At 39.2% G+C, this 24,874-nt stretch overlaps 2 protein-coding genes across 2 annotated transcripts; both read left to right on the top strand.

Moving 5' to 3' along the window:
* The first annotated feature begins 558 nt into the window (after positions 1–558).
* On the top strand, positions 559–12,941 carry LOC133107510 (extracellular calcium-sensing receptor-like). Its single transcript, XM_061216498.1, has 5 exons — positions 559–761; positions 1,271–1,556; positions 1,826–2,638; positions 8,738–8,968; positions 12,243–12,941. The coding sequence occupies exons 1-5, from the start codon at positions 559–561 to the stop codon at positions 12,390–12,392; spliced, it is 1,683 nt and encodes a 560-aa protein (XP_061072482.1). The 3' UTR covers positions 12,393–12,941.
* A 190-nt stretch (positions 12,942–13,131) lies between these two features.
* LOC133107509 (extracellular calcium-sensing receptor-like) lies at positions 13,132–23,887 on the top strand. The gene is made up of 8 exons (XM_061216497.1): positions 13,132–13,322; positions 15,168–15,358; positions 19,201–19,417; positions 20,187–20,475; positions 20,602–21,417; positions 21,530–21,757; positions 22,320–22,443; positions 22,538–23,887. The coding sequence occupies exons 1-8, from the start codon at positions 13,132–13,134 to the stop codon at positions 23,452–23,454; spliced, it is 2,973 nt and encodes a 990-aa protein (XP_061072481.1). The 3' UTR covers positions 23,455–23,887.
* Positions 23,888–24,874: the final 987 nt, after the last annotated feature.

Below are 24,874 nucleotides of genomic sequence, written 5' to 3'. Positions count from 1 at the left end.
ACGAGTAGATGTTTTAGTTAAGCAGTGAAATTAGCTACATAATGGTGCTATAACAAGCTAAAACATTTGCTGACCAAAAAAGTATTGAAGATTCCAATGGGGCTTAGTGACAGGGTCTGTGTTGTAGCCAATATCCGCATACATGTAAATGGTGAAAGGTTACTATCTATATAGCGCCTTTATGCAAAGCACTGTACAATTGAGGCTTCTCATTCATCCATCCATACACACAATCATGCACTAACAGCGATTGGCTGCCATGCAAGGCACCAACCAGCTCGTCAGGAGCATTTGGGAGTTAGATGTCTTGCTCAGGGACACCTCGACACACCCAGGGCGGGATCGAACCATCAACCCTGCGACCGCCAGACGACTGCTCTTCCCACCTGAGCTACTGTCGCCCCAGAAAGTAGAACATACTTCCCTCCACTGGGAGATACAGGCCCACCCCATGTCAGGCTCCTCATATAAGTTATCAGCATAGTCCTATATAAGTCACTGAGACAATGCTGCAGTACCACTGGACACTGCCAGGTTACAACGCATGCATTCTCAGAGATGCCGCTGTTCACAGACATGTTGTTACTCGTCTTGTTTGCTGGCCTTGGAAAACCTGTCTGTCGACCATATGGAGCTCAGGAATTCTCACAGTTTTCAAAAGAAGGCAATATCACAATAGGAGGGATTTTTTCATTTCATCAAAATCCTGTAAGTGTGGATCCAACACTACAAGTCAACCCTGGACGTATTCAATGTCAGGGGTAAGCCAAAATGGAAAAAAATAACAGTCGTGCTACAACTGTGAAATATATCATTAATGTTTTAGCTTTTATGTTGCATCTATTTTAGCAGGGGGAAGGAAAATGTGGCCCTTTAATTCATGTTCTTCTCCCCCATCTCATGTGGAGGAAGCACTGAAAGTATTATGGTCTTACTTTATACTTTATATCTTTTATATCTTAACACATTTTTCATCACACAGTGAACATGAGACCATTTTGGATTAATTATGAATGCCATGTAAATGCCTTCAGTTTTTGGGATCAAAATATACAATAAAATATATTCTGTAATTGTAATAGGGGAAACAAGTATCTATTTTTGTTGTTTGTTATTAAACCGCATCTTTCATAAAAAGTACTTGTGTACTGTGCTTTTGGTTTTCCTCCAGAGGGAGACAAAAAAACTATTTTTATCTGTTACTTTCATCATCTTACACTAGTTATAATACTTTTTTTTACTGACAACACCAGTCCATTTCTCCTCGCAGGCTACATCAAGGAGAACTGCAGTTTGCTCAAACTATGATTTTTGCCATTGAAGAGATAAATAACAGCTCTAAGATTCTCCCAGGCATTTCTTTGGGCTACAGGATATATGACTCCTGTCCAAGCATTCCTCTCTCTGTAAGGGCATCCCTGGCTCTAATGAATGGACCTGAGGAAGGCACAAAGACCTGCCTCAAACCTTCATCGGTGCATGCAGTAATCGGAGAGACATATTCTACTTCAACCATCGGGATCGCAAGAACAGTGGGACCATTCCACATACCTGTGGTTAGTAACCTTTATGTTATTGTAAACTGTGAAAGTTTAACCTATAAAGCAAATGTGTTTTTAAATGTATAATATAAAGATATTTTCCTTATGAATGATTACATATGGTGTCTGTGTGTGGTTTGCAATGGACTGAGACTTTTTTATGAGGACTTGTGTTTGTGACTGTGTCTGAGAGCTTGTCAATATGTGAATGTGCATGTGTATACTGTGTGTGAAAACATCTGTAGCACATTCAAAAATAGTGAATACTTGCTTGTTTGTTACAGCTCAGTCATTCAGCTACATGTGCATGTCTCAGTAACAGACAGGAGTACCCAAATTTCTTCAGAACCATTCCCAGTGACTACTATCAAAGCAGAGCCTTAGCAAAGCTGGTCAAGCACTTTGGGTGGACCTGGGTTGGTGCAATCAGGACAAATGATGACTATGGCAATAATGGAATGGCTACATTTTTAAAAGCAGCCAAAAGTGAGGGCATTTGCATAGAGTACTCAGTGCCCATCCACAGGACTGACCCTAGACAGAAATTTCTCAAAGTTGTGGAGATCATTAAAAAATCATCTTCAAAAGTGATTGTTGCTTTTGCAAATTGTAATGATTTAGACATGCTCATCAAAGAACTGCTTTTGCAGAATGTGACAGGTTTTCAGTGGGTGGGCAGCGAAGGCTGGATCACAGCCTGGTGCATTGCCACCCGAGTGAGCTATGCAGTGGTAGGAGGGGCCATTGGCCTTACAGTTCCTAACATTCACATACCAGGACTGAGGGAGTTTATCATGAACACACGCCCATCAACCAAGCCTGGGAACCTGGGCTTGGTAGAGCTCTGGGAAAGTATTTTCAGCTGCATTCTATCACCTCGTAAGGATGACATCAAGAAAGCGTGCACAGGATCAGAGTCTTTGTATGGAAAACTTACCCGCTACACAGACATATCTGACACCAGCTTGTTGAACAATGTGTATAAGGCTGTATATGCTGTGGCCCATTCACTGCACAATCTTGTCAAGTGCAAAGACGGACATGGACCATTCATGAACAGAAGCTGCGCAGACAAGGCCACAATAGAGCCATGGCAGGTTGTATAGCTGCTGTTGTTTACATATTCCGAGTGTGTATATACACTCAGTGAGCACTTTATTAGGTATTTATTAGACTTATCTTTTTACTTTTACTTATTACTTCTGCTGCTGTAGCCTATCCACTTAGAGGTTTCAACGGTTGTGTGTTCAGAGCCACTTTTCTGCATGCCACTGCTGTAATGAGTGGTTATTTGCGTTACTGTCACCTTCATGTTGGCTTTGACCAGTCCAGGCCCTCCTCATTAACAACACGTTTTTGCCTGCAGAACTGCTGCTCACTGGATTTTTGGGGGTTTTTCAGACCGTTCTCTGGAAACTCTACAGACTGTTGTGCATAAAAATCCCAGGAGATGAGCAGTACCTAAGATACTCAAACAACCCGGTCAGGCACCAACAATTATTCCATGGTCAAAGTCACTTAGATCACATTTTTTCCCCATTCGGATGGTTTATGTGTAGCTACTGACCCATATCTACATAATTGTATGCATTGCACTGCTGACACACAATCGGCTGATTAGATAAAGTAGGCGTAATGAAGTAAAAATGTTCCTAATAAAGTGCTCGGTGAGTATGTACTTACTTTGGGACAAAGACATTACTTCTTAATTTAGCTCTGTACTCCACAATTTTAGATTTATAATCCAGCAATTAATGTGTGGTACAGTATTTATCAGCTTTCATTAAATAATATTTTATAGATTGGGTTGCACAATGTAGAAATGACAGCACTTTTTATATATCGTCCCTCTATTTCAGGGTACCGTAATATTTTGGCTTTACAGCTGTTTCCGATTAGACAAGTGTGTTCAATGCAGATAAATGATTGGTTACCATCGTAGTGGGAGTGTGATGTTGGGCCAGTCCACTAGGGAAGCAAGTTTGTTACATGTATATAGCCGAGCATTTGGTCATTTAAAATGTGCCAAATGACTGTAACCATCATTTATCTTCCTGTTTGCCCCTATCATTGGCATTAATCATCATGGTTCGGATGCTTATCAGCATCGCTAACATTCATATGATGACTGGGGAAACTCAACATGATCAATGTAATTCTGTTTTAAAACGAATGGGTATATTTATACATTGCTGTCCATCTGGGAGAAATTCCAACAAAGTGTCCGTGGCTTCACCCATTTACTTGTCATGATCTTTGGAAAACGTTTCAGACCTGCGGAAGTGGACTTTTTGGGCACAACCATGTTTTACAAATTGGAGCCAGAGTCTTCACAGTACGGTGAATATGCACATAACATAACAGAAGGTAATGGCAAGAACAGGACATTCAGCCCAGCAATGCTCACCTTTTCCTACCCCTATGCAGAACAAACAAAACAAGAAAAGAAAAGCTAGCTCCCATGTAGAGCCTACCTTCACAGTCTTGGAAGTCCACCCTTTCTATCACTGCCCAGCTAAGCTACTTAACTGTTTAAACAAACAAATCCCAATCATAATACAAAATTCTAGTCAATATACACAGCACAAATCCAATCCAAGTCAGGTTCTCAAAACAAAAGCCGGTCATACACAAGCATCTCTTACTACCTTGTAAGTAGTACAGGGGAGACATGGCTCAGGCAGTAAGAGCAGTCGCCTGGCAGTCGGAGGGTTGCCAGTTCGATCCCCCGCCCAGGCTGTGTCGAAGTGTCCCTGAGCAAGACACCTAACCCCCAAATGCTCCTGACGAGCTGGTTGGTACCTTGCATGGCAGCCAATTGCTGTTGGTGTTTGAGTGTGTGTATGAATGGGTGAATGAGAAGCATCAATTGTACAGCGCTTTGGATAAAGGCGCTATATAAATGCCAGCCATTTAAGTTTTCTCCTCCTGGCTCCCTCCATGCTTTTCCCAAACTGGTACTTCACAAAGCAAGTCAGCACAGGTGGACCTGATATAGTCAGATTTGATGAGCTGATTCAGGTCAGGTGTGGTGGCCCAGCCTGAGGAACCTGCAGTGGCTCCAGTCAGCCAGGGAGTGGAGCCTACGAACAAGAACATGCGCTCCCTCCATCACCAGCCCTCTGGTTTTGCCACAGTGAGTATAACTTCCTTGGACTTATACTCAATACTCCTGACTATGTATTCTAGCATCCTATTGGCCTTTTTTACTGCTACCGCACATTGACTAGAATGTGAAAGGCTTTGGTCAACTATTACGCCCCCCAGTCTTTTTCAACATGTGCACTATTCAATTGTCTGCCCCCCATAAAGCAATCCTGCCTTATATTTTTATTTCCCACGTGTAGAACTTTACATTTAGTTGTACTGAATTTAATTTGCCAGATTTCCGCCCACTTCTGGATTCTGTTTAAATATTCCTGGATTTCATTAGTAGATTCCATACTGTTAGCTACACCTCCTCGTTTTGTATCATCTGCAAATTAAACTAAATTACTTTCAATGCCTACATTCCATTCCAAAAGTATTGGAACATAAAGGTAAAGTCCTTTGTTTTTGCTGTACACTGAAGACAATTTGAGTTTGAGGTCACAAGATGTACATAGGATGACAGACCCAAATTTAAGCTTTTATTTCCTGGTATTTTTATTTAGATTTGTTAAACAACTTACCTATCACCTTTTGTATCAGACCACCTAATTTGTAGGTGAGCAAAAGTATTGGAACATGGGACTGACAGGTGTTTCTTGTTGCCTGTTACATTGATTTGTTAAACAATAAATAGTTCTAAATGTTTACTCTTGGTTTTAGCCTTGGGTTTTGCCTGACAGCATTTGTGTTAGAAAACATAAACCTGAAGACCAGAGAACTGTCTTTGGAAGAAAAGCAAGCCATTTCTAAGCTTAGAAAAGAGGGGGAATCCATTGCACAAGCATTAGGGATAGTTTGTACAACAACTTGGAATGTCCTGAAAAATAAAAAAACCGCTGGTGTACTGAGCAACAGACATCAAACAGGTCAACCAAGGGAAACAGCAGTTGATGACAGAAACATTGTGAGAGCTGTGAAGAAAAGCCCCAAAACATCAGTCAGTGACATCACAAACAATCTCCACAGGGCAGGGGTGAAGGTATCTCAATCAACCCTCTGAAGAAGAGAGCAGCAATATAGAGGCTATAGCATAAGATACACATCACTCATTAGTAGTAAGAATCAGAAGGCAAAATTACAATTTGCAAAGAAGGACAGGGATGAGCCACAAAAGTTGTGGAACAAAGTTTTTTGGACTGATGAGACTAAGATTAACCTGCCCCAAAGTGATGGAAAGGCAAATGTGTGGCGAAAGAATGGATCTGCTCATGATCCAAAAACATACAAGCTCATCTGTGAAGCACAATTGAGGAAGTGTCATGGCTTTGGCTTGGCTTGCTACTTCTGGAGTTGGCTCACTAATCTTTATTGATGATGTAACTCATGATGGTAGCAGCAGGACTGAGCATGCAGTCCACCTCCTGAAGAGGAAAAACCCCCAAAACAAACAGCAACTGAAAAACCTGGAAAAGCATCACAAAAGAAGAATGCAACAGTTTGGCGATGTCAATGGGTTGCAGGTTTGAAACAGTTATTGCAAGCAAGGGATATGCTACCAAATATGAATTGTTATTTACTTTCATTTACTTAAATACTCTCTATTCCAATACTTTTGCTCACCAAAAAATGGGGTGGTCTTATACGAAAAGTGCTATGTTCAAAGTAGTTTGACACACCTAGGTGTAAATAATGGGAAATAAAAGCTGTCGTGTGTTCATCTTTTTATCTCAACCCCAAATGTATTCAGTGTAATTCGAAAACAAAGGAATTGGCCATGCGATTCCAATCATTTTGGAGGGGACTGTATGTACATACTCAATGATTTTTCCATTTGTTTCAATTGTCTCATTCATCAAATATGTTTTACACATTTAAAAACACAAATACACAATCAAAGAGTTTAAAGAAACTCCTCCGCCTGGAAGATCCATTGTTGCTGCAATTGAATCTGCTGCATGGAACGTTTTGAAATTTGTTGATGAACACATTAAAGCAGCTGTGGAATGTCAAAGACACAAACCACAAGATTTATTTAATTGAAGCTCTTGATCATGTACCTGAACATATTATTTTGGCTACTTTTTACACCAAGTTAAAGGCGCGGCCAACCTATATGTCGGGCAATTTGAAGAACATGCCCTATTTGGTTTTAACACTCACCCCCTTTTTTCAAATGTATTATTATGGAAATGTAACAGTGATGATATTCTTGTCATTGGGGGAGGTACGGCTGAACTACTTGAACAAAATGAAAATTTCACACAGTTAAATGAGCTGTCTACCCATCTGAAGTTAAAATTAACTTTACGATTTATGGATCATTAAGGAAAGCAATAAGCTATGTATATTTTTTAAACAGATTTATCAAACTTAATTGTTTTTAGTATTAATTAGTACACAAAGGGTGCTGAGCAGATTAAAGTAGGCTTTAAAAAACATTGGCATATTCCAAATTCGGACGAACATATTAAGCATTTATACCAAGAGCCCCCCTAAGTGATTTTTAAATGTGGCCAAGTCACATGTTGACAACAACTGATCAACCTTCCACTCCTTCTCAAACCCTATTGACCCCTATACCCAATGGCAACGATAAATGTGGTGTGTTTATTGAGTATGTACATATGTATATTTATGTTCATTGTAATGCTGTTCTGGTCTCACCTGTCATTAATTAGCCCTATAAAAGGGCCACACATACCCATTGTGAATCACCAACAGGGTGACATTAGCGCAGGTGGTAGAAGCAGTCATCAGGCAGTCGGAGGTTTGCCGGTTCGATCCCGCCCTGGGTCTGTCTAAGTGTCCTTGAGCAAGACTCCTAACCCCCAAATGTTCCTGACCAGCTGGTTTGTGCCATGCATGGAAGCCAATCGCTGTTGGTGAATGTGTGTATAAATGGGTGAATGAGCATCAATCGTACAGTGCTTTGGATAAAGGCAGTATATAAATGCCAACCATTTACCCTGACGAAAGTACATGTTGTCGAAACATTGGTCAATAAAACGCAGCAAAGGACAATATCTGAGTGTGCGACTTTTATGTTCCTCTAGTCTGCACCTCTGAAACCTTTGGGTGTACTCCACTCTGTATATATACAAAAGGAATGAATGCAAAAAACCCCAAACCAAACCAATTGTTCTTAATATCTGCGTTTGTCGCAATTAATGTAATTTGTTCCGGAGTGAAATACAACTGTTCCAAAGTTAGAGCTACGTTTGGCTGCTACATTGAGGACTGGATTTAAACTGTCTAAAACTCTTAATAAAATAAGCACATTGTTACCTTTCTCCTCATCAAAAGCTACATTGCTCACGATGGAGTCTCCAATCACGAAAACATTTTCTGTAACGTTTCTGATAGTAGCGAGAAGTCAGTGTGGAAACTGAAGAAGGGGCTGGACTGCGATGAAGGTGTATTGGAGTAGAGGAGCCGGGCAGATCTGGATGGGAGGATGCAGTGCCCTTGGCAAGGCCTTCACACTTTTTGACAGCCTCAAGCCTGGGGTGATGGGAGGCTGGCTGTTGTGTTCCGCTCTCCTGATTGTCACAGTTTTCCAGGCTGTGGTGGGAGTTTAGATTGGCTGCATCCATTTCCCATAACCTCCAGTGAATCTGCCTCAGTGCTGAGCTGTCTAATCTGAGCATTTCTCACACTGGTCGTCTGGGAGAAATGCTGTTTTGACTAGTTTCCCTGGGTCCACAGACTCCATCCTTCTCGCTTCCATCCAATGAGCTCATAGCACTGCCAAAAAAACAAATCTGGGTCTTCTGGTGTGGTTTCCAGCCAGCAAGGACTAACGAAATTTAAAAGCTCTGCTGGAGTCTGCACATCTGTCTCTCCCAGTACAGTACAGCCTTAGGGCAGTATATAAAGATGCAGCCTATGTGTTCTGTGAAGTCATCTGCAGAAAGTAGTCTCTGTCAAATCCTGATGCTGAGAACCTCATGTTAATCATTTGATTACAAATCTGAAATATTGGAGTACACAGCCAAATTAAGAAAAATGTCTTTGTCACAAACATTATGCTGGGCACTGTACAAATATGAATCACTGTTAACTTCAATTGATTAATTCAATGCATTATCTTGTCATTTCCACTCTAGGTGCTTCATTATTTAACCCAGGTAAACTTCACCACTAAACATGGTGAGAGGATTCACTTTGATAAACAGGGGGATCCCGCAGCAAGGTACTCCTTGGTAAACTGGCAGCTGAATTCCCACGGAGTCGTTGACTTCGAGATCATAGGTCTGTATGATGCATCTCTGCCAGAGGGGCGGCAGTTTGTGATGAAGGATGATGTGCAGGCTGTATGGGCAGATGGTCGGCAGGAGGTAAGCTGATGAACCTCTGTACTCAGATCAAACAGTTTGGTCAAATCTGACCATGGGAAATTGTTAATGCGTACTGCCCTGCACATTAGTGAGAGGTGGGGGTATGCGTTGGTTGGCACTTCCATTCAAAATATCACATTCTGAACTTCAATATCTCACCCGTTTCAAAACCAATCTCAATGCCATTTTGCAGGTCTACTACAATGGGCTCGCCAACTACTAAAACAAAACATGAACCATTAACCATAAATTTCAAACGTGAGCTGAACAATATTCACCATAAATCCAATGGAAATGCATTTCCACAAATTATTTATTAGCGATTTATCAAATCCCTTTGATAACTTTGATTTATCAAAGTTTTCGGATGTCAGTTTTTTCGTAGGAGCCGAACAAACTTTGCGAGTGGCCTCAGCTGTTCGTATTGTGCACAGAAATGAAAGAACATGGCTGCAAAGCATGTTTTGTTATTTTTTATTTTTTATGAGCTGTAAGCCATTAAAACATTGAAATATTTCATTTCATGTCTAATAAATCTTGAATATATTTAAAAGTGTCATTTTTTGAACAAATATAACGGGAAAAAATTAACTTTTCCACAATATTCTATTTTTTTTCGATGCACCTCTATATAATATGTATTTTATTTAGAGTGGCTTAATTATTTTAATATGCCAATTGGATATTGTAATTATTCATATTATATAAAAACGTAACTGGATTCAACATTAAAATGGGTGATTTTTCATTCCGGTAATCCTGATTAATTAGTGGAGTTGAATATAAATTCCATAAAACATGGGGCATGGCATAGCCTACTACGCCTACGAAACAACTAATTATAATGCCGAGTTCAAATTCAAGTTACACCTGCCAACATCATGGTAGACTATAGAAGTGGCATGACGTGGCTGATTTGTTTACACCTTTTGTTTTCCTCGCGTTTAATGTCAGAGGTTGATGTGAACCATTTTACCCAATTGGAAGGAGCTAATTTGTTCATTCTAATATGACGTGAACACCGCATTATGCTTCCTTGCTATGGCTTTACATTACATTTACAGCTTTATTAGAAGATTTGAAGCATGGCCACATAATCACTCGGTTTGAGGCTTGTGACACCACCTTCTGGCTCTCTGCAAGGACAGGGAAAATAGCTATAGGCTATTGCTGTCACCCACCGGTGGGATTCCGGCTAAGGACGTCTCCTATGATTTGCCAATGCGTTCCACCAGCCCAATATATACTCCCTCAGTGAAGCTTGGAAGGCAGCAGCTTGTCGAAATAGTAAACTAATTGCGTTAGCTAGCAACCTGTGTAACATTAAATATGACAATTTAGCTATAATGGCAACTTCTAGCTAGCTAGCAAAGTTATTAAGTCCTGTAAAGCATATACATTAAACCAACAACAGCAGACTAGTTGTCACCGCCAAGCTTACGAAACGACATTGCCTTAATGTAACGTTATCTCTAGATTTGCAGCTATCAACAGCTAGCACATCCTGGCATGAGGCATGACATCTTCTCTGTTCATTTTCTTTCACTGCCGGCCACTACATTAATTACATGGATAGCTTTCATAGCTAGCAATATAGGCAGAGCTAGCTAGTAACTGTCTTCGATCATGCTGTAACGTTAGCTAGTTTGAACAGTAGAGTTAGTGTATGGTTGGTTGTTCACGTGGCTAGCTTGGGGCGGCCTGTAGTGTAGTGGTTAAGGTAAATGACTGGGACATGCAAGGTTGGTGGTTCTAATCCCAGTGTAGCCACAATCAGATCCTCATAGCCGTTCAGCCCTTGAGCAAGGCCCTTGCTCCAGGGGAGGATTGTCTCCTGCTTAGTCTACTCAACCGTACGTTGCTCTGAATAAGAGCGTCTGCCAAATGTAAAGCTAGAAAACATATATTTAGCTAACCTGTGTAGTCAGCAGCTATTGAAATTATCTTGTGATGGAGCTCCCCAAATCCTAACCATAACTTTTAGTAAATGAAAAAAACAACAGACCCTCGATCACAATGAAAAAAAGTCCTAATTTCTTGTTTTTATCCTTTGTTTTTTTAACTTCAGGCAATGCTCCTACGGCAAGCTGGAAAGAAAAAACGTAATATGATCATGCAACCGTGCATAAGTTTCACCATATGCAGTGCCATGTAATTCTAATGGAGTAAAGAAGGGTGAAACTGATGTAGGATTAGATGGATGCATTTTTAAATATGGCGGGTGGTCTTTATTTTTCTAACATTCTGCATGTCCTGGAGCATCTGTTAAGACGTGATCATGAACACCACTATATACCAACATATTTAAATAACAATACAATGCACAATATAATCTTGTTGATTCAAAGATAATATTTGATTGAATCCTTAGCAGCCTGTGCAGTGGTACATGTTGTTTGAAGTAGACCACCATAGTTGCAGTACCCATAGCAGGTATTAATGCATTGTGTGTTGGAAGCCTTGACAGTGCATAGGTCAAGGTACTTCTCGGTGCTTCTGTGAAATTACTGTCTTTTCAGCTTTTGGCAATCATTATCACTTCTTTAAAACATCGTTTTTGGGTTGAATTTACAGTCTTTTTCGGCTTTTGCCAACCATTATGACTTTATCTCTGACTTTAAATGTAGTTTTTGTGTTGAATTCTCAATCGCTCTGGCCCATTTCCCACAACATTTTTAATGTTCTCATAACTGTGCATTTTCCAAACCACTTTATGCATTCTGTACAACTTTATGGTTAACCTCCAAAATCTCAACCACTCAAGATCTTTAACTCAAAATTAAATAATTGTTTAAATGAATAGTCAGTGTCATCAAAATCAAAAGTCCATTTAATTTTCACTTAAAGCATAGTTTTTTGTGATTAATATGATTTTGCCTTGGCAAGTGTCACAATTACCAAAAAATGAAAACCCAATAAAATATTAACCATAAATATGTGACCTGACCGGAAAACATTTTGTGACCTGGAATATGTACTGTGGGCTGATATTTTTGTATCTGTTTTTTCGGGAAATATGTACAATAATACAATGATACAATACAATACACAGTACAGTTAACTTTGTGGCCTGGTAAATTGTGTGACAGTATCCAGTTGTCTTATTAATCAAGGTCTCTAATCAAGAATATTACTGAACCCTGTCCAGGATAAATGATGTAATTCAAGTGTTTTTTTGTGCTTAGATTTCCTCATCTATTCTTCTGCTCACGTTACACCTGTATAGATGTGCTGTGCATGTGGTTAACCAACGCTAAGTATGACTGTTTTATAGGTGCCAAGATCAGTCTGCAGTGAGAGCTGCCTTCCTGGGACACACAAGGCTTTTGTGAAGGGGAAACCTATCTGCTGCTTTGACTGTATTCCATGTGCAGATGGAGAATTCAGCAACACTACAATTGAGTTTTCCACATATTTCTTCTAGACTAACCTAAACTGACCTTGTTTCCAGGAAGCGATATTTGATGTAGACTAAAATATTTATAATGTTAAAGGCAGAATATGCAGGATTTCTTTCCTTAACTCACTCCTGTGTTTACCATCAAAAATGACTCCTCCTACCTCTCAACCCTGCCTATTGTTCACCACAAAGATGACAAGCTCACTCACCAATTAAGCAAGTTGATATTATGCTCTGGCTAGCTATGTCAGGTAGCTTTGTAACAGCGTGTTGCAGACTGCTGGAATCACATCAGGCAGTCAACGTATGCCAATGTACTGACATATCTGATAGCAAAAAGCATATGCAGCAAAGTTATGGAGTAGCTAGTTTTAGCTAAACATTATATTATGGTGATAGAATGGACCAAGAATAGCCACTGCTAGCACAGCACCCGTGGGTTTCTGTCTGCTTTAGCAGCATGGCAAAACATAAACATGCATACTCACAAAGACATCAATTCATAATTGCTTTTATTTTGGTAGTAATTACTGACCATGGTTGTTTTTTAATAGTTTCAAGTGGAAAATCCTTCATAATATGCCTTTAAGATTTACTTTGGGCATTTTAAGATGCAAATTTATCAGAAAAAAATAATTTAAAAAAATAATTGTCTTTTACAGATGCGCTGACATGTGTCCCATGCCTTCCGGAGTACAAGTCATCTGAAGAAAGAAATCACTGTGAATTAAAAAGCATTGAATTCCTGACCTTTGATGAACTAATGGGGATACTGTTGGTGTCATTTTCTGTCATTGGAGGCTGCCTTACAATCACAATAGCACTAATATTCTTCATCTATAAAGACACTCCCATTGTGAAAGCCAACAACTCAGAGCTGAGCTTCCTGCTGCTCTTTTCATTGAAACTGTGTTTCCTTTGCTCTATTACCTTCATCGGCCGGCCCTCTGAGTGGTCCTGTATGCTGCGCCACACTGCGTTTGGCATCACTTTTGTCCTCTGCATCTCTTGTGTTCTGGGGAAAACAATAGTGGTGTTAATGGCCTTCAGAGCTACACTTCCAGGCAGTAATACAATGAAATGGTTTGGGCCTCCACAGCAGAGATTGAGCGTTCTTGCTTTCACTCTCATACAGGTCCTTATTTGTGTGCTTTGGTTAACAATATCTCCTCCATTCCCCAACAAGAACATGAAGCACTACAAAGAAAAGATCATTCTAGAATGTGATGTAGGATCAGCAGTGGGGTTCTGGGCTGTACTGGGCTATATTGGGCTCCTCTCTGTATTGTGCTTTCTTTTAGCTTTTCTGGCTCGTAAATTGCCTGACAATTTTAATGAAGCCAAATTCATCACATTCAGCATGCTCATATTCTGTGCAGTCTGGATCACCTTTATACCAGCTTATGTCAGCACACCTGGAAAGTTCACTGTGGCAGTGGAAATATTTGCCATTTTAGCTTCCAGTTATGGAATGCTTCTTTGTATTTTTGTCCCAAAGTGTTACATTATTTTACTGAAACCAGAGAAAAACACCAAAAGAAATATGATGGGTAAAACTTCATGAAATAAAGTTTCTGGTCATGTTCATCATTTGTGAATACAACTGAGAAAAGTCAGCTATCTGTCGCAATGAATGCCCCAGTACTGGGATAACCCACCTGTCTACACTGCAATTCAATTACTATGGTAAAATGTGTACCATAATAGTGATTTTATCGATCATGTAATCACTTAGCACAAGAAAGGCTAGAGCTGACCAAATCACGCATGTGGACCTTTCAAAGCAAGTAACTCTAAAACTGTAAATGCAATACGCTCCTTATTCCACAAATTTTCCTCAATGGTTGGGCTTAAAATAACTGCATTGAAAATACAGTTATTTCTATCTTATATGTGCTATTTTCTTCACAGAAATCTAATGCCAGCCAATAGGCAAGTAGGTACTGGTACCCAGGTGTGAATGTTTTGCTCTCCTCTAGTATTCAGCAACTAAATGCCCAACGCTTTGATTCTAATTCCTCACTCAAGGTATTGAAAGTAATTTTATATGTACAATCAAATAATATTAATGGGTGTTTGAGTTGACCACTCAAATTTAGCTCAAACCTTGTGTAAATGTTATTTACATATTCAATAAAACATCCAAAATGTTAGCCTCATTGGATTTGTCATTTGAGAGAAAAAGATAAAAAGCGGGGGTGGTACCCAAAAAGCTACTCTCTACTGGAAATTGGGGTTTTTGTCAATTTCGGAGCATCATATATTTGGCATTAAAGCGGGAAAAAACCTTAAAACATGTACTCTAATATGATTATTCTTTTTGGTCTATTTTCATAGTATCAACTTGTTTTCATAATATTGCTCAGACAAATTATGATAATTCAAAATGCTAAATCGTGCCACTTGGCAAATTATTTTCAAGATTTGATGGCTTACTACATCAGCAACACTTGGCGTTTTACTTTCAAACATTTTTTTTTTTTTTTTTTTTTTTTGTGTCCCCGGTATCTTGGGCAAGCAGTATGATTGATCTGGGTGCCGTGTGTTTTGGGGCCAGTTTGATCTATAACAGGGTATTGGTACCCTTGTATTCTTGCAGAGGTGTCAGATGTTCCCCCTGTTGCTTATTTCATACTTTATTTAGGCTTTTGGGGATGGGATATGAGATGGGGGGATGTACAAAGACAACTACAACACTAAAGACTTGGCTGTAACAAGAGGTGAGGTTAGCATCAAGATGAACCAAATATTCATTAAAGTGGTATGTGTGTATACGCGCATGTAAGTGGGCGTGAGCAGGTTTGTCACTTCCTGTGGAACGTTGGTGGATGTGAGGGGCGCGACAGGGCGCGGCTGGCCCCGCCAACCAGTGGCCCCCAAGCATCGGGCCCCCCGCGCACACCCTGGCTGGGTCCCGGGGCCCCCGCCCCCAGGCCGCCACACGCCCGACCCCGTGGAAACGCCACCCCCCGATATGTACTCTAAGACGAGTACATATTTTAGTTAAGAAGTGAAATAGGTAATTCATTCAGAAATTTACAATGCCAAAGTTGGATCTGGCTTGAAAATGACAAAAAAGTGTTAGACATTCAACCATTAGCCATTGTAACTCAGAGGACATAAAATGCTTTCCAACAGATTTCTGCTGGTAAATCTTGTATTTTTCTGTATTGCTGTAAAATCAGCTAAATAACAAATAATAAAACACATAATTCCAACAATGACCTGAAAACAAAACCAGGAGCAGCAAGGAGGCGCAGTCCTTTGTCAGCCGTTTTGAAATTTGGTCTAGTCTGTTTAGTAGGTTCTGTTTAATAGGTTTGTGGTAACAGAGCTAAGTACAACAACAAAAGTAAAAATCAGGACAAATTAGAAGTAGGGTACATAAATCATTAAATAAATATAAACTGTACACAAATAAAATGATTTGTTTATATCATTCATATGTCAGGCTGATGTTTTTTTGCGCAAAGGAAAGATCCTAACTTCTACTTCTAGCTCCTAGAAGGAACTTTAAGGGGTTATCCTTTTTGGCAGACCTCGATTTTTGGGTGAAGAGCAAGTAAAGGAAAAAGCCGATTGGAATAAGCCCAATGTTTCACACGTTTCTACTAATCACAATAGTAATTTCTTTTAGATATAATATGGAATTATCTTTGTAAGGACGTCTGATGTAGGTTGAAGTCCTCAGCTAGCAGTTTGTGGTTCTGAATTGTTCTGAACAATTGCTCTGGGAAGTAATTGAGATAGGGTAACCTAGGCTATACTGAGAATAGAGTTTTACGCAGATGCTCTGTGCCTTCTGCGGGAGCAACTACCGGAAAGGTCAAGCAGATCGCACCACTGTTCACTGTTGCCTAGTTAACCTAACTGCATTTCAGAGTCACCGTTTAATCAGCATCACAGACGCGTACATTGTCTTTTTTTGTTGACTGATAAGTTGTAGCTATGTTGGCTTCCATTTCAAATGGTTGATGTTGAAAGCTATGCAAGCTAGAGTTTGACTAGCATAACGTACAGTAATGTTAGAACAAACTTATTCAGGTTGGCTTGAAAAGCCCTTTCCATTTTCATTGTCAACGTAGTTCACAAAAGCTGCTGCGTTTCCTGTAATCAGTTATCTAATAAACTTTAAAAACTTAATGAACTGTATGCATTTTAGGGCTATCTTTAATAGACGTTAGCATTAAAAGTTACTGTACCGTAGAGTTAGGCATGTACTGTTGTTGCATGCGGTTTTGAAGTTATTTCTAATTCCACTGCGCATTGGTTAATGGCATTCCTTGGGATTCTAGCTTTTCCTATAGCATAATCATAGCTGATTTCTTGCATAAAAAATATCTTGCCTCATTTGATTTTTTTTAATGATTAAAGTAAATGGTTAACCATTCATTTAAAAATTAAAAAGTAAGAGAATATTAATGAAGCAATACTGCAACATGATTCAAATGTCAACACTTTGTAACTTTGTTTATAAATAAAGTTATAATTATTATTATTAAACGCAGATGCAGATTAAGCTTAGTCCTAGACAACTGGAGATTCTCCATACAAAGCTGCATTTAGTCCATGTCCATGTAACCAGCCCATAGTTTGTTATTGACCCTCATCTAAAATACATTGTCACATAGAGTTCTTAAATAAATAATTAAATAATAATTTTTATCTTATATATTGATATATCAATGAAAGACCACGCCTGAGCCAACGTTTTGGCAAATCCTTTCTCAAGCTGGCTGGCGAAATAACCACTATTTTTGTGCCCCTGATAATACTGTTTCTTCAGCTGTCAGACAAAATATGTCTTCTACACTTCTGGTTTCTATATCTTTAATGAGCATAGCAATTGTGCTGAATTTCTATAGTCATACTGTTGTTTAGGCTGCACTATTCTGGAGCTTTGAGACTTGACTTGGACTCGTCCATCATATACTTGAAACTTTACTCGGACTTGCATTTGATGACCTACGAACATGTCTGTAGAGAACACATTTTGAGGGAGTTTGGCCGTTCCTCCATGCAGAATTATTGATGGATTTGGATTTGTGCTTATGGTCTCCACAGTTCACACAGACCACAGGTTTTTGATGTGATTACAGGATACCTATGTTATGATCCTGAGTTCTGTCTGTTATTTTTTATTCTTGCAAATGTATTATTTTTAATTATAATGTCTCTCTACTTCGATACTGCTCAATAATTCCTCCCTGTTCTATCCCTAAATTGTTTGCCTTGATTCAGTGAAGTGTTCGCACCTGCTCTCCCCTATCACTACATTCCTTAACTCTGTGCAATTGTCTACTCCCTAGTCCGGAGCCATTTGTATTTCATATGTGTCTTTGTGAATCTAGTCCGCGTCTTTGTGCATCCCTCGTTATTGTTTTATTGCCCTTTCATGTTTCTCACCTGATGTCTATTGTTAGACCGCCGTCACACCCATGCCCTGCCTAGATTGTCTCATTCCCCTGTGTATTTATACCTGTCCTCTTCAGTTTCACTTTGCTAGTTCATGTCTTCCTGTTTCTAAGTTTCTGGTTCCCTGGTTCTAGCCTCCTCTTCCCCATACCTCTGCCATTTTGTTATTCCGTCTGGTTTTGCTCAGTATTGGATTTTTCTGTCCCCAAACCTGACAACCTATGACCAAGCCTCAGCTTCCCAGCAGAGAAAAACAGATTTTCTGCCAGAATTTCCAAATACTTTGTTGAACTAATTGTGCCATTGATCTTAAATAGTGCACCACTGGGACCACTGGCAGCAAACCACCTCCAAAACTTCAGTGACCATATTTGACAGTAGATATGAGGTGCTTCTCCTTGTATGCATTCCACATTTGCCACCAAACATTTTTATTGTTTGTATGGTCAATACATTACATTTTGGGCTCATCTGATCATAGCACTCTCTTCCAGTCATAATTCTAATGAAGCAACTCCAGATGCTTTGTTTATTGTGCTCATGAAAGGCTGTCTTCCTGCCACCCATTTAAAGAGTGTGTTGGTCCCTGCATTTCTTAAATTGTGATCCTTGCGTTTGGCCTCCCTCATCATCTTCCTTGGGGACAACCTGCACTTGTGCCCTCTTCCTGGCAAGTTTGCAACCATTCCATATGTTTGACATTTTTTTATTATTGCCCTAACAGTGCTAAGTGGTATGTTTAACCATTTATGTGTTTATTGTAACCATTACTAGACATCAATTACCATAAGTCTCTTCTGAATAGATTTGTTGTTTGGCTTTTCCCATGCTGATTGTTGAAGGTGATTTTGCATGCGTGTTACCTCCTTTTTATAGTATACTCTAGTGAAACATGAAGTGATGGAATAACACAATATAGTTCCATTAGACTGAGATCAACTAAATTAAGTTAAATTATATAACCAATTTCACTTACCAATAATTTTGACACCTATGGTTTTAAGAAAAAATGAGATAATAAGATACTTATAAATATATATATAGTAGCTGTGTTGTGTATTATATGCAGTATGTTTTAATTAGGAATTAATAGAAGAAGAGGGCATATATTTTCCATGGCACTGTAAATTAGATTTGATGTATTTTAGCAACAAAAAATATATAAATGTTTCAGTGTCAGTATAACTACTAATTGATAGAGACCATAAGGGAAATCAGGGGGCTGCAGGGGGGCTTCCACAACAAGGCAATAACAACCTAGATGCTTTCACATCTAATGAGGCATTGCCTTCTATTGCTGCAGAGGATCAGCAATTTGACTTAAGTGCAAGCAGGACTTCCACAGATCCATGTGACAGTGAGATGTATCTATATAAAGGGGCCAAGAATAGGGCTGTCTTAAGTGTGCAATACTCAGGTTCTGCAATGCTGCTGCTGCTGCTACTGGAGCTCATCCTCAACATGCAGTGGATGCAGACGGAGGGACCCGTGTGCAAACTGCTGGGCAGGGCAGAGCAGCCGGAGCTAGCCAAGGACGGGGACCTCATTATTGGGGGAATCTTCACTTTTGTCGCTGGACCCAGAGGAAAAATACACACCTTTAAGAGTCTTCCAGAAGGCCCAAAATGTAGCAAGTGAGTGCATCTCAAATATTACCATATTACAATTCTTATCTAGCAAGTGCTGTCACTCAATTTTGGTTTGGGCAATGACATAGTAATTTACTTACTATGTACTGACATTTCTAGACCTGTCAACACAACTGATTAGTTAAATTGGAGAATTACGTTAAAGAGGAAAATTGCATATTTGACGACTTTGAACAACTTTCCAGGATTGAAACATTATCAAGGTTAGGACACTTGTTTGTATATCTTTTAAAAATATCTTTTAAAATATTTTACTCATTGCAGTGCTCACCCATACAAAATGTCTATGTGTTCCTATCCACACTGTTATTAGTTAATTAATGTATGTCATTGGCATGCCAGCAGTCTTATAAGCAGCAAAGACCCCCATGTTGTTCATGTTAGATAAAGTGCTAGGAGTTAAGCTGTTCAAGTTTTGAGCTTCAAGTTTGAACAATGTTATGCAAAAGTGGAATGGTCTCTTCCTGCCATGAAACTATATTTTAATGAGCTGAATGAAAACCTCCATGACTTGAATGGCCTATTCTTGCCAAAATCCTCACATTCCTATGAATCTCTCAAAAGGCTGGACTCATAGGACCAGATATCCTATGTATATGTGTACCTTTCTGTATAAAAACTGAAATTAGTATAAATTATTAGTATTAGTATAAAGTTACTCCATAATTTGACAAATGTGCACTGATGTCTCATGGCTTGACATGTATGAAAAATGTTGAATTTGTAGATATCAAAATAGATTCTGTCTTTTCAGTTTAAATTTCAGAGAGTTCAAATTTGCCCATACAATGATCTTTGCAGTAGAAGAAATAAATCAAAATCCTCTCATTCTCCCAAATTTTACCCTGGGATATAAGATCTACAATGCTTGTGGCTATACAAACATACTTAAATCTGCTATTGCTTTAGTGAATGGACAGGAGGAAATAATTTATGGCAGAAACTGCCCTAAAACAGATACAGTCCAAGCCATAATAGGACACTCTGGATCCACACCAACCATGGGATTTGCCCGGATAACTGGAAGGTTTCAAATACCAGTGGTAAGATGTCCTATTTTGCAACTTGATGCAAATGTTTTTATTCAAATATTTTCAATTATAAACTTGTTTTCAGGTTATATATATTAGTCTCTATATTGATTTGGTCATTTTATTTGGTCAACTCAGATCAGCCACTTTGCTACATGTGCATGTCTGAGCAACAGAAAAGAGTTCCCCTCATTCTTCAGAACTATTCCCAGTGACTATTACCAGAGCAGAGCACTGGCACAGCTGGTGAAGCACTTTGGCTGGACCTGGGTAGGAGCAGTGAGGAGTGACAATGACTATGGCAACAACGGGATGGCAACCTTTGTGCAGGCAGCCCAGGAGGAGGGAGTATGTGTGGAGTACTCTGTGGCCTTTCTAAAATCAGGGCCTCGCCATGCGCTGCTCAGAGTCGTCGATGTTATAAAACATTCCACCTCAAAGGTGATCATGGCCTTCATGACACACAGAGAGATCAAGGTGCTGGTGGAAGAGCTGCACCGACAGAACATTACAGACCTGCAGTGGATCGGCAGTGATGCCTGGATCACAGACAACTCACTCACTGACAGCGAGGGCTACAGGGCTCTTATTGGAGCCTTGGGCTTTGTGGTCAGCAGGGCACAGATCCCTGGGCTGGGGCAGTTTCTACAGGAGGTTCATCCATCTCAATTTCCACATAGCACATTCCTCAGGGAATTCTGGGAAAATGCGTTCAACTGCACTTTGACTCCACAGAGCTTGACTGAGAGAAGGAGACTCTGCAGTGGCTCTGAGCATTTGAGAGATGTGGAGACCCAGTTCACAGATGTTTCAGAACTGAGGTTCACTAGCAATGTGTATAAGGCTGTGTATGCAGTGGCCCATGCGCTGCACAATCTGATCACATGTGAGCATAGCCAAGGTCCCTTCCCTAATAACAGCTGTGCAAGTGGCAACAGCATAAAGCCATGGCAGGTAAGAAAGGTACATGAACAGGCACAGTATCTATCACAGTATTCCCAGTATGACATTTAAACAATTTAATAATAATTATGTTAGCCATAAATTCTTAAACTTGACATTACAGGTTTTACATTATCTGCAAACAGTAAATTTCACAGCTAATTCAGGGGAGACAGTGTATTTTGACAGCAATGGAGATTCAGCAGCCAGATATGAGCTTATCAATTTGCAAAGTGAAAAAGACAGGACCATGGAGATTGTGACGATTGGTCACTATGATGGATCACTGCCTAAAAGGCATCTGTTCACAATGAAAAATGTCAGAATTGTTTGGGGAGGAGCCAGTACAAAGGTCAGCTCCTGCATTTCCTCCCAAGTCTCCAATGATTTTTGATTTTTCTTTGCCTTTTTTGTAAATTTCCTACATTATTGAGAGTGGAGAAACCTTTTTTTTAGTACAATGTATCTATTATTTTCTTTGGACAACCTTAAAATATGTAAAATGTCTTCAAATTACACAAAATGTATTATTATTATTATTATTATTATTATTATTATTATTATACATGTATGATTCTTTCAAATAAAGGTACTGTGGAGGTACATTTTTGTTTATTAGGGAACACATTTCTGAAATGTACCCAGAAAGTACAATCATTTTATATTTGGGGACTAATAATCCCTTTACTAGTAAAAAGGTTTTATGTACCTATATGGTACCAGCACAGTGACAAATTTGTACTTTGATTTGTACTTTGTCAGACATGTTTTTCTGAGAGTGTATCCAAAGTTTTTAAATTCTACAAAGTAAGAAACATGCAATTTGCAGAATCACTGTATAAGCACATTTTTAGTGTTTATTACTAGACTTCTGTAGCGTAAATGTGTTCCAAGACTCCCCCTCTGTTTGTCAGATTCCTGTGTCAGTGTGCAGTGAGAGCTGTCCCCCAGGCACCCGGAAGGCTGTGCAGAGAGGAAGGCCAGTCTGCTGCTATGACTGTGTGACCTGTTCTGAGGGAGAAATCAGCAATGCTACAGGTATAATACACTTGATAGGAATATAATTAGTCGGTGAAATCTTCTGAGATTTATATTTTCACTGAAATACTAATTATTCTTTTTATAAATGCAGACTCCATTGAATGTTTGATGTGCCCTCCTGATTACTGGTCCAACAAGAGAAGAAATAAATGTGTCATCAAAAAAATGGAATTCCTTACATATGAAGAAATAATGGGGATTATTTTGGTTTTATTCTGCATACTTGGAGTATGTCTAACAATTATTGTATCTGTGGTTTTATTCCATCACAGACAGACCCCTATTGTCAGGGCCAACAACTCAGAGCTGAGCTTCCTGCTGCTCTTTTCATTGAAACTGTGTTTCCTTTGCTCTCTTACCTTCATCGGCCGGCCCTCTGAGTGGTCCTGTATGCTGCGCCACACAGCATTTGGAATAACCTTTGTCCTCTGCATCTCTTGTGTTCTGGGGAAAACAATTGTGGTGTTAATGGCCTTCAGGGCTACACTTCCAGGCAGTAATGTCATGAAGTGGTTTGGGCCTCTGCAGCAGAGGCTAAGTGTTCTTGCTTTCACTCTCATACAGGTCCTTATTTGTGTGCTTTGGTTAACAATATCCCCTCCTTTCCCCAACAAGAACATGAAGCACTACAAAGAAAAGATCATTCTAGAATGTGATGTAGGATCAGCAGTAGGGTTCTGGGCTGTGCTGGGTTATATTGGGCTCCTCTCTATATTGTGTTTTGTTTTGGCTTTTCTGGCCCGTAAGCTGCCTGATAACTTCAATGAAGCCAAATTCATCACATTCAGCATGCTCATTTTCTGTGCAGTCTGGATCACCTTTATACCGGCTTATGCCAGCTCACCAGGAAAGTTTACTGTGGCTGTGGAAATATTTGCAATTTTAGCATCAAGTTCTGGTCTACTATTCTGTATTTTTATGCCAAAATTCTATGTTATCCTATGCAAACCAGAGCAAAACACCAAAAAGCATTTATTTGGAAAAACTGCCTTTCAGTCTCAGCAATAGAAACAGAAAACATGTTTGCTGTATTCCACTTCACTTTCCACATCTGCTTTTTATCTAGTCTCTCACTTTCAGCAGAGCTTTCCATTTTAAATGTCATATCTCCCATTGTCTGACAAGACACATAATGTCTGTCTGCCACATTAAACATTAAGCATATTTAAAAGGTTAAAGGCTAAATTGTGTTTAGTTGCCTTTTAAGAAAAAGCTGTACTGGCAAGAGTTGAATATCAAGACAAAATACTCAATCTCAAATATAGCAAACTGAACTGTGTCTTCTGCAAGACTAGACTAGACTGCCCTCTGGCGGAGGGACGGTATATTACAGTCTGTGGGATCTTTTTAGCGCCTGATTGCCTGACTGCTGTCACACCGAAATTACTAAACTGCAAATGCTGGTATCTACAGTGAGAAAGAAATTGCATATCCTTGTATGGTACACGATCCTTCAAAATATGAACATTTACCTACAATTAATATCAAACAAATATAATTCTCAGTACATCAGTAAAATAGAAAAGCTATTCATATGTGTGTGTCTGTGTGTGTAAATGTATACTCATATTATTTTTCTCATTACATTTGTCCTGCTAAGTGCAACATATCTTTAAAAAGATATCTTTTTATTCTGAAACCTGATGCTCTGAAATGGTTTTCTCATTAAAGGTATTGTAGGTAAAAAAGACTGCCTAATTGTGAAGTGATTTTTACACAACTTGCGTCCCTGAAAATCCAGTGAGGAGAATACTACACATCTGAATGACAGGCTGCAAATGATGAATTTGGGCAGTATTTTATATGTCTTTGTATAAAGTTGAGGCATAAAAAATTTGATATCTATTTTTTCCAATACAGTTTCACTGTAACACAAATCAGAGCTGAATAAAAAAATGAGAGAAAGTATAAATTACATCATAAATATGTAATATAATACAACTGAGGCTAAAACTAATATACAAAAGGAACTGTATTAGGATAAGCAGATTTAGAAAGGTATTGTGATTTGAAAAGGAATCTTATTATTATTAAATCTGTTGGTCTGAAACGGTCTGAAGCATAAAAAAGCATGATACCTATTCTTTTTCCAATTCTTCTTATGCCTAATTTAAACACAGCTGGTTGCTCTCATTAAGGATCTTTGTTTTTTTTAAGTAAAATGAATTGGCAGCACTTCCAATGCAGAAGGACAGACAACTAAGACAACATTTAATATATTGGCCCACAGTATGTGATGCAGTGAGGTTGTTGTCTGTCTGCAGATTCATTTTTAGCCTTTAACCGATAAATAAATACAAGAAAATAAAAACATTTTAATATTCATTCATTCATTCATTATCCTAACCCGCTTATCCTGAACAGGGTCACAGGGGGACTGGAGCCTATCCCTGCATACATTGGGCGAAAGGCAGGAATACACCCTGGA

Source organism: Conger conger, chromosome 13, assembly GCF_963514075.1.
Source record: "Conger conger chromosome 13, fConCon1.1, whole genome shotgun sequence".
NCBI classification, from domain to species: domain Eukaryota; kingdom Metazoa; phylum Chordata; class Actinopteri; order Anguilliformes; family Congridae; genus Conger; species Conger conger.
The sequence above is the reverse complement of the archived record's forward strand: the minus strand, read 5'-3'. Positions and strand labels throughout refer to the sequence as shown.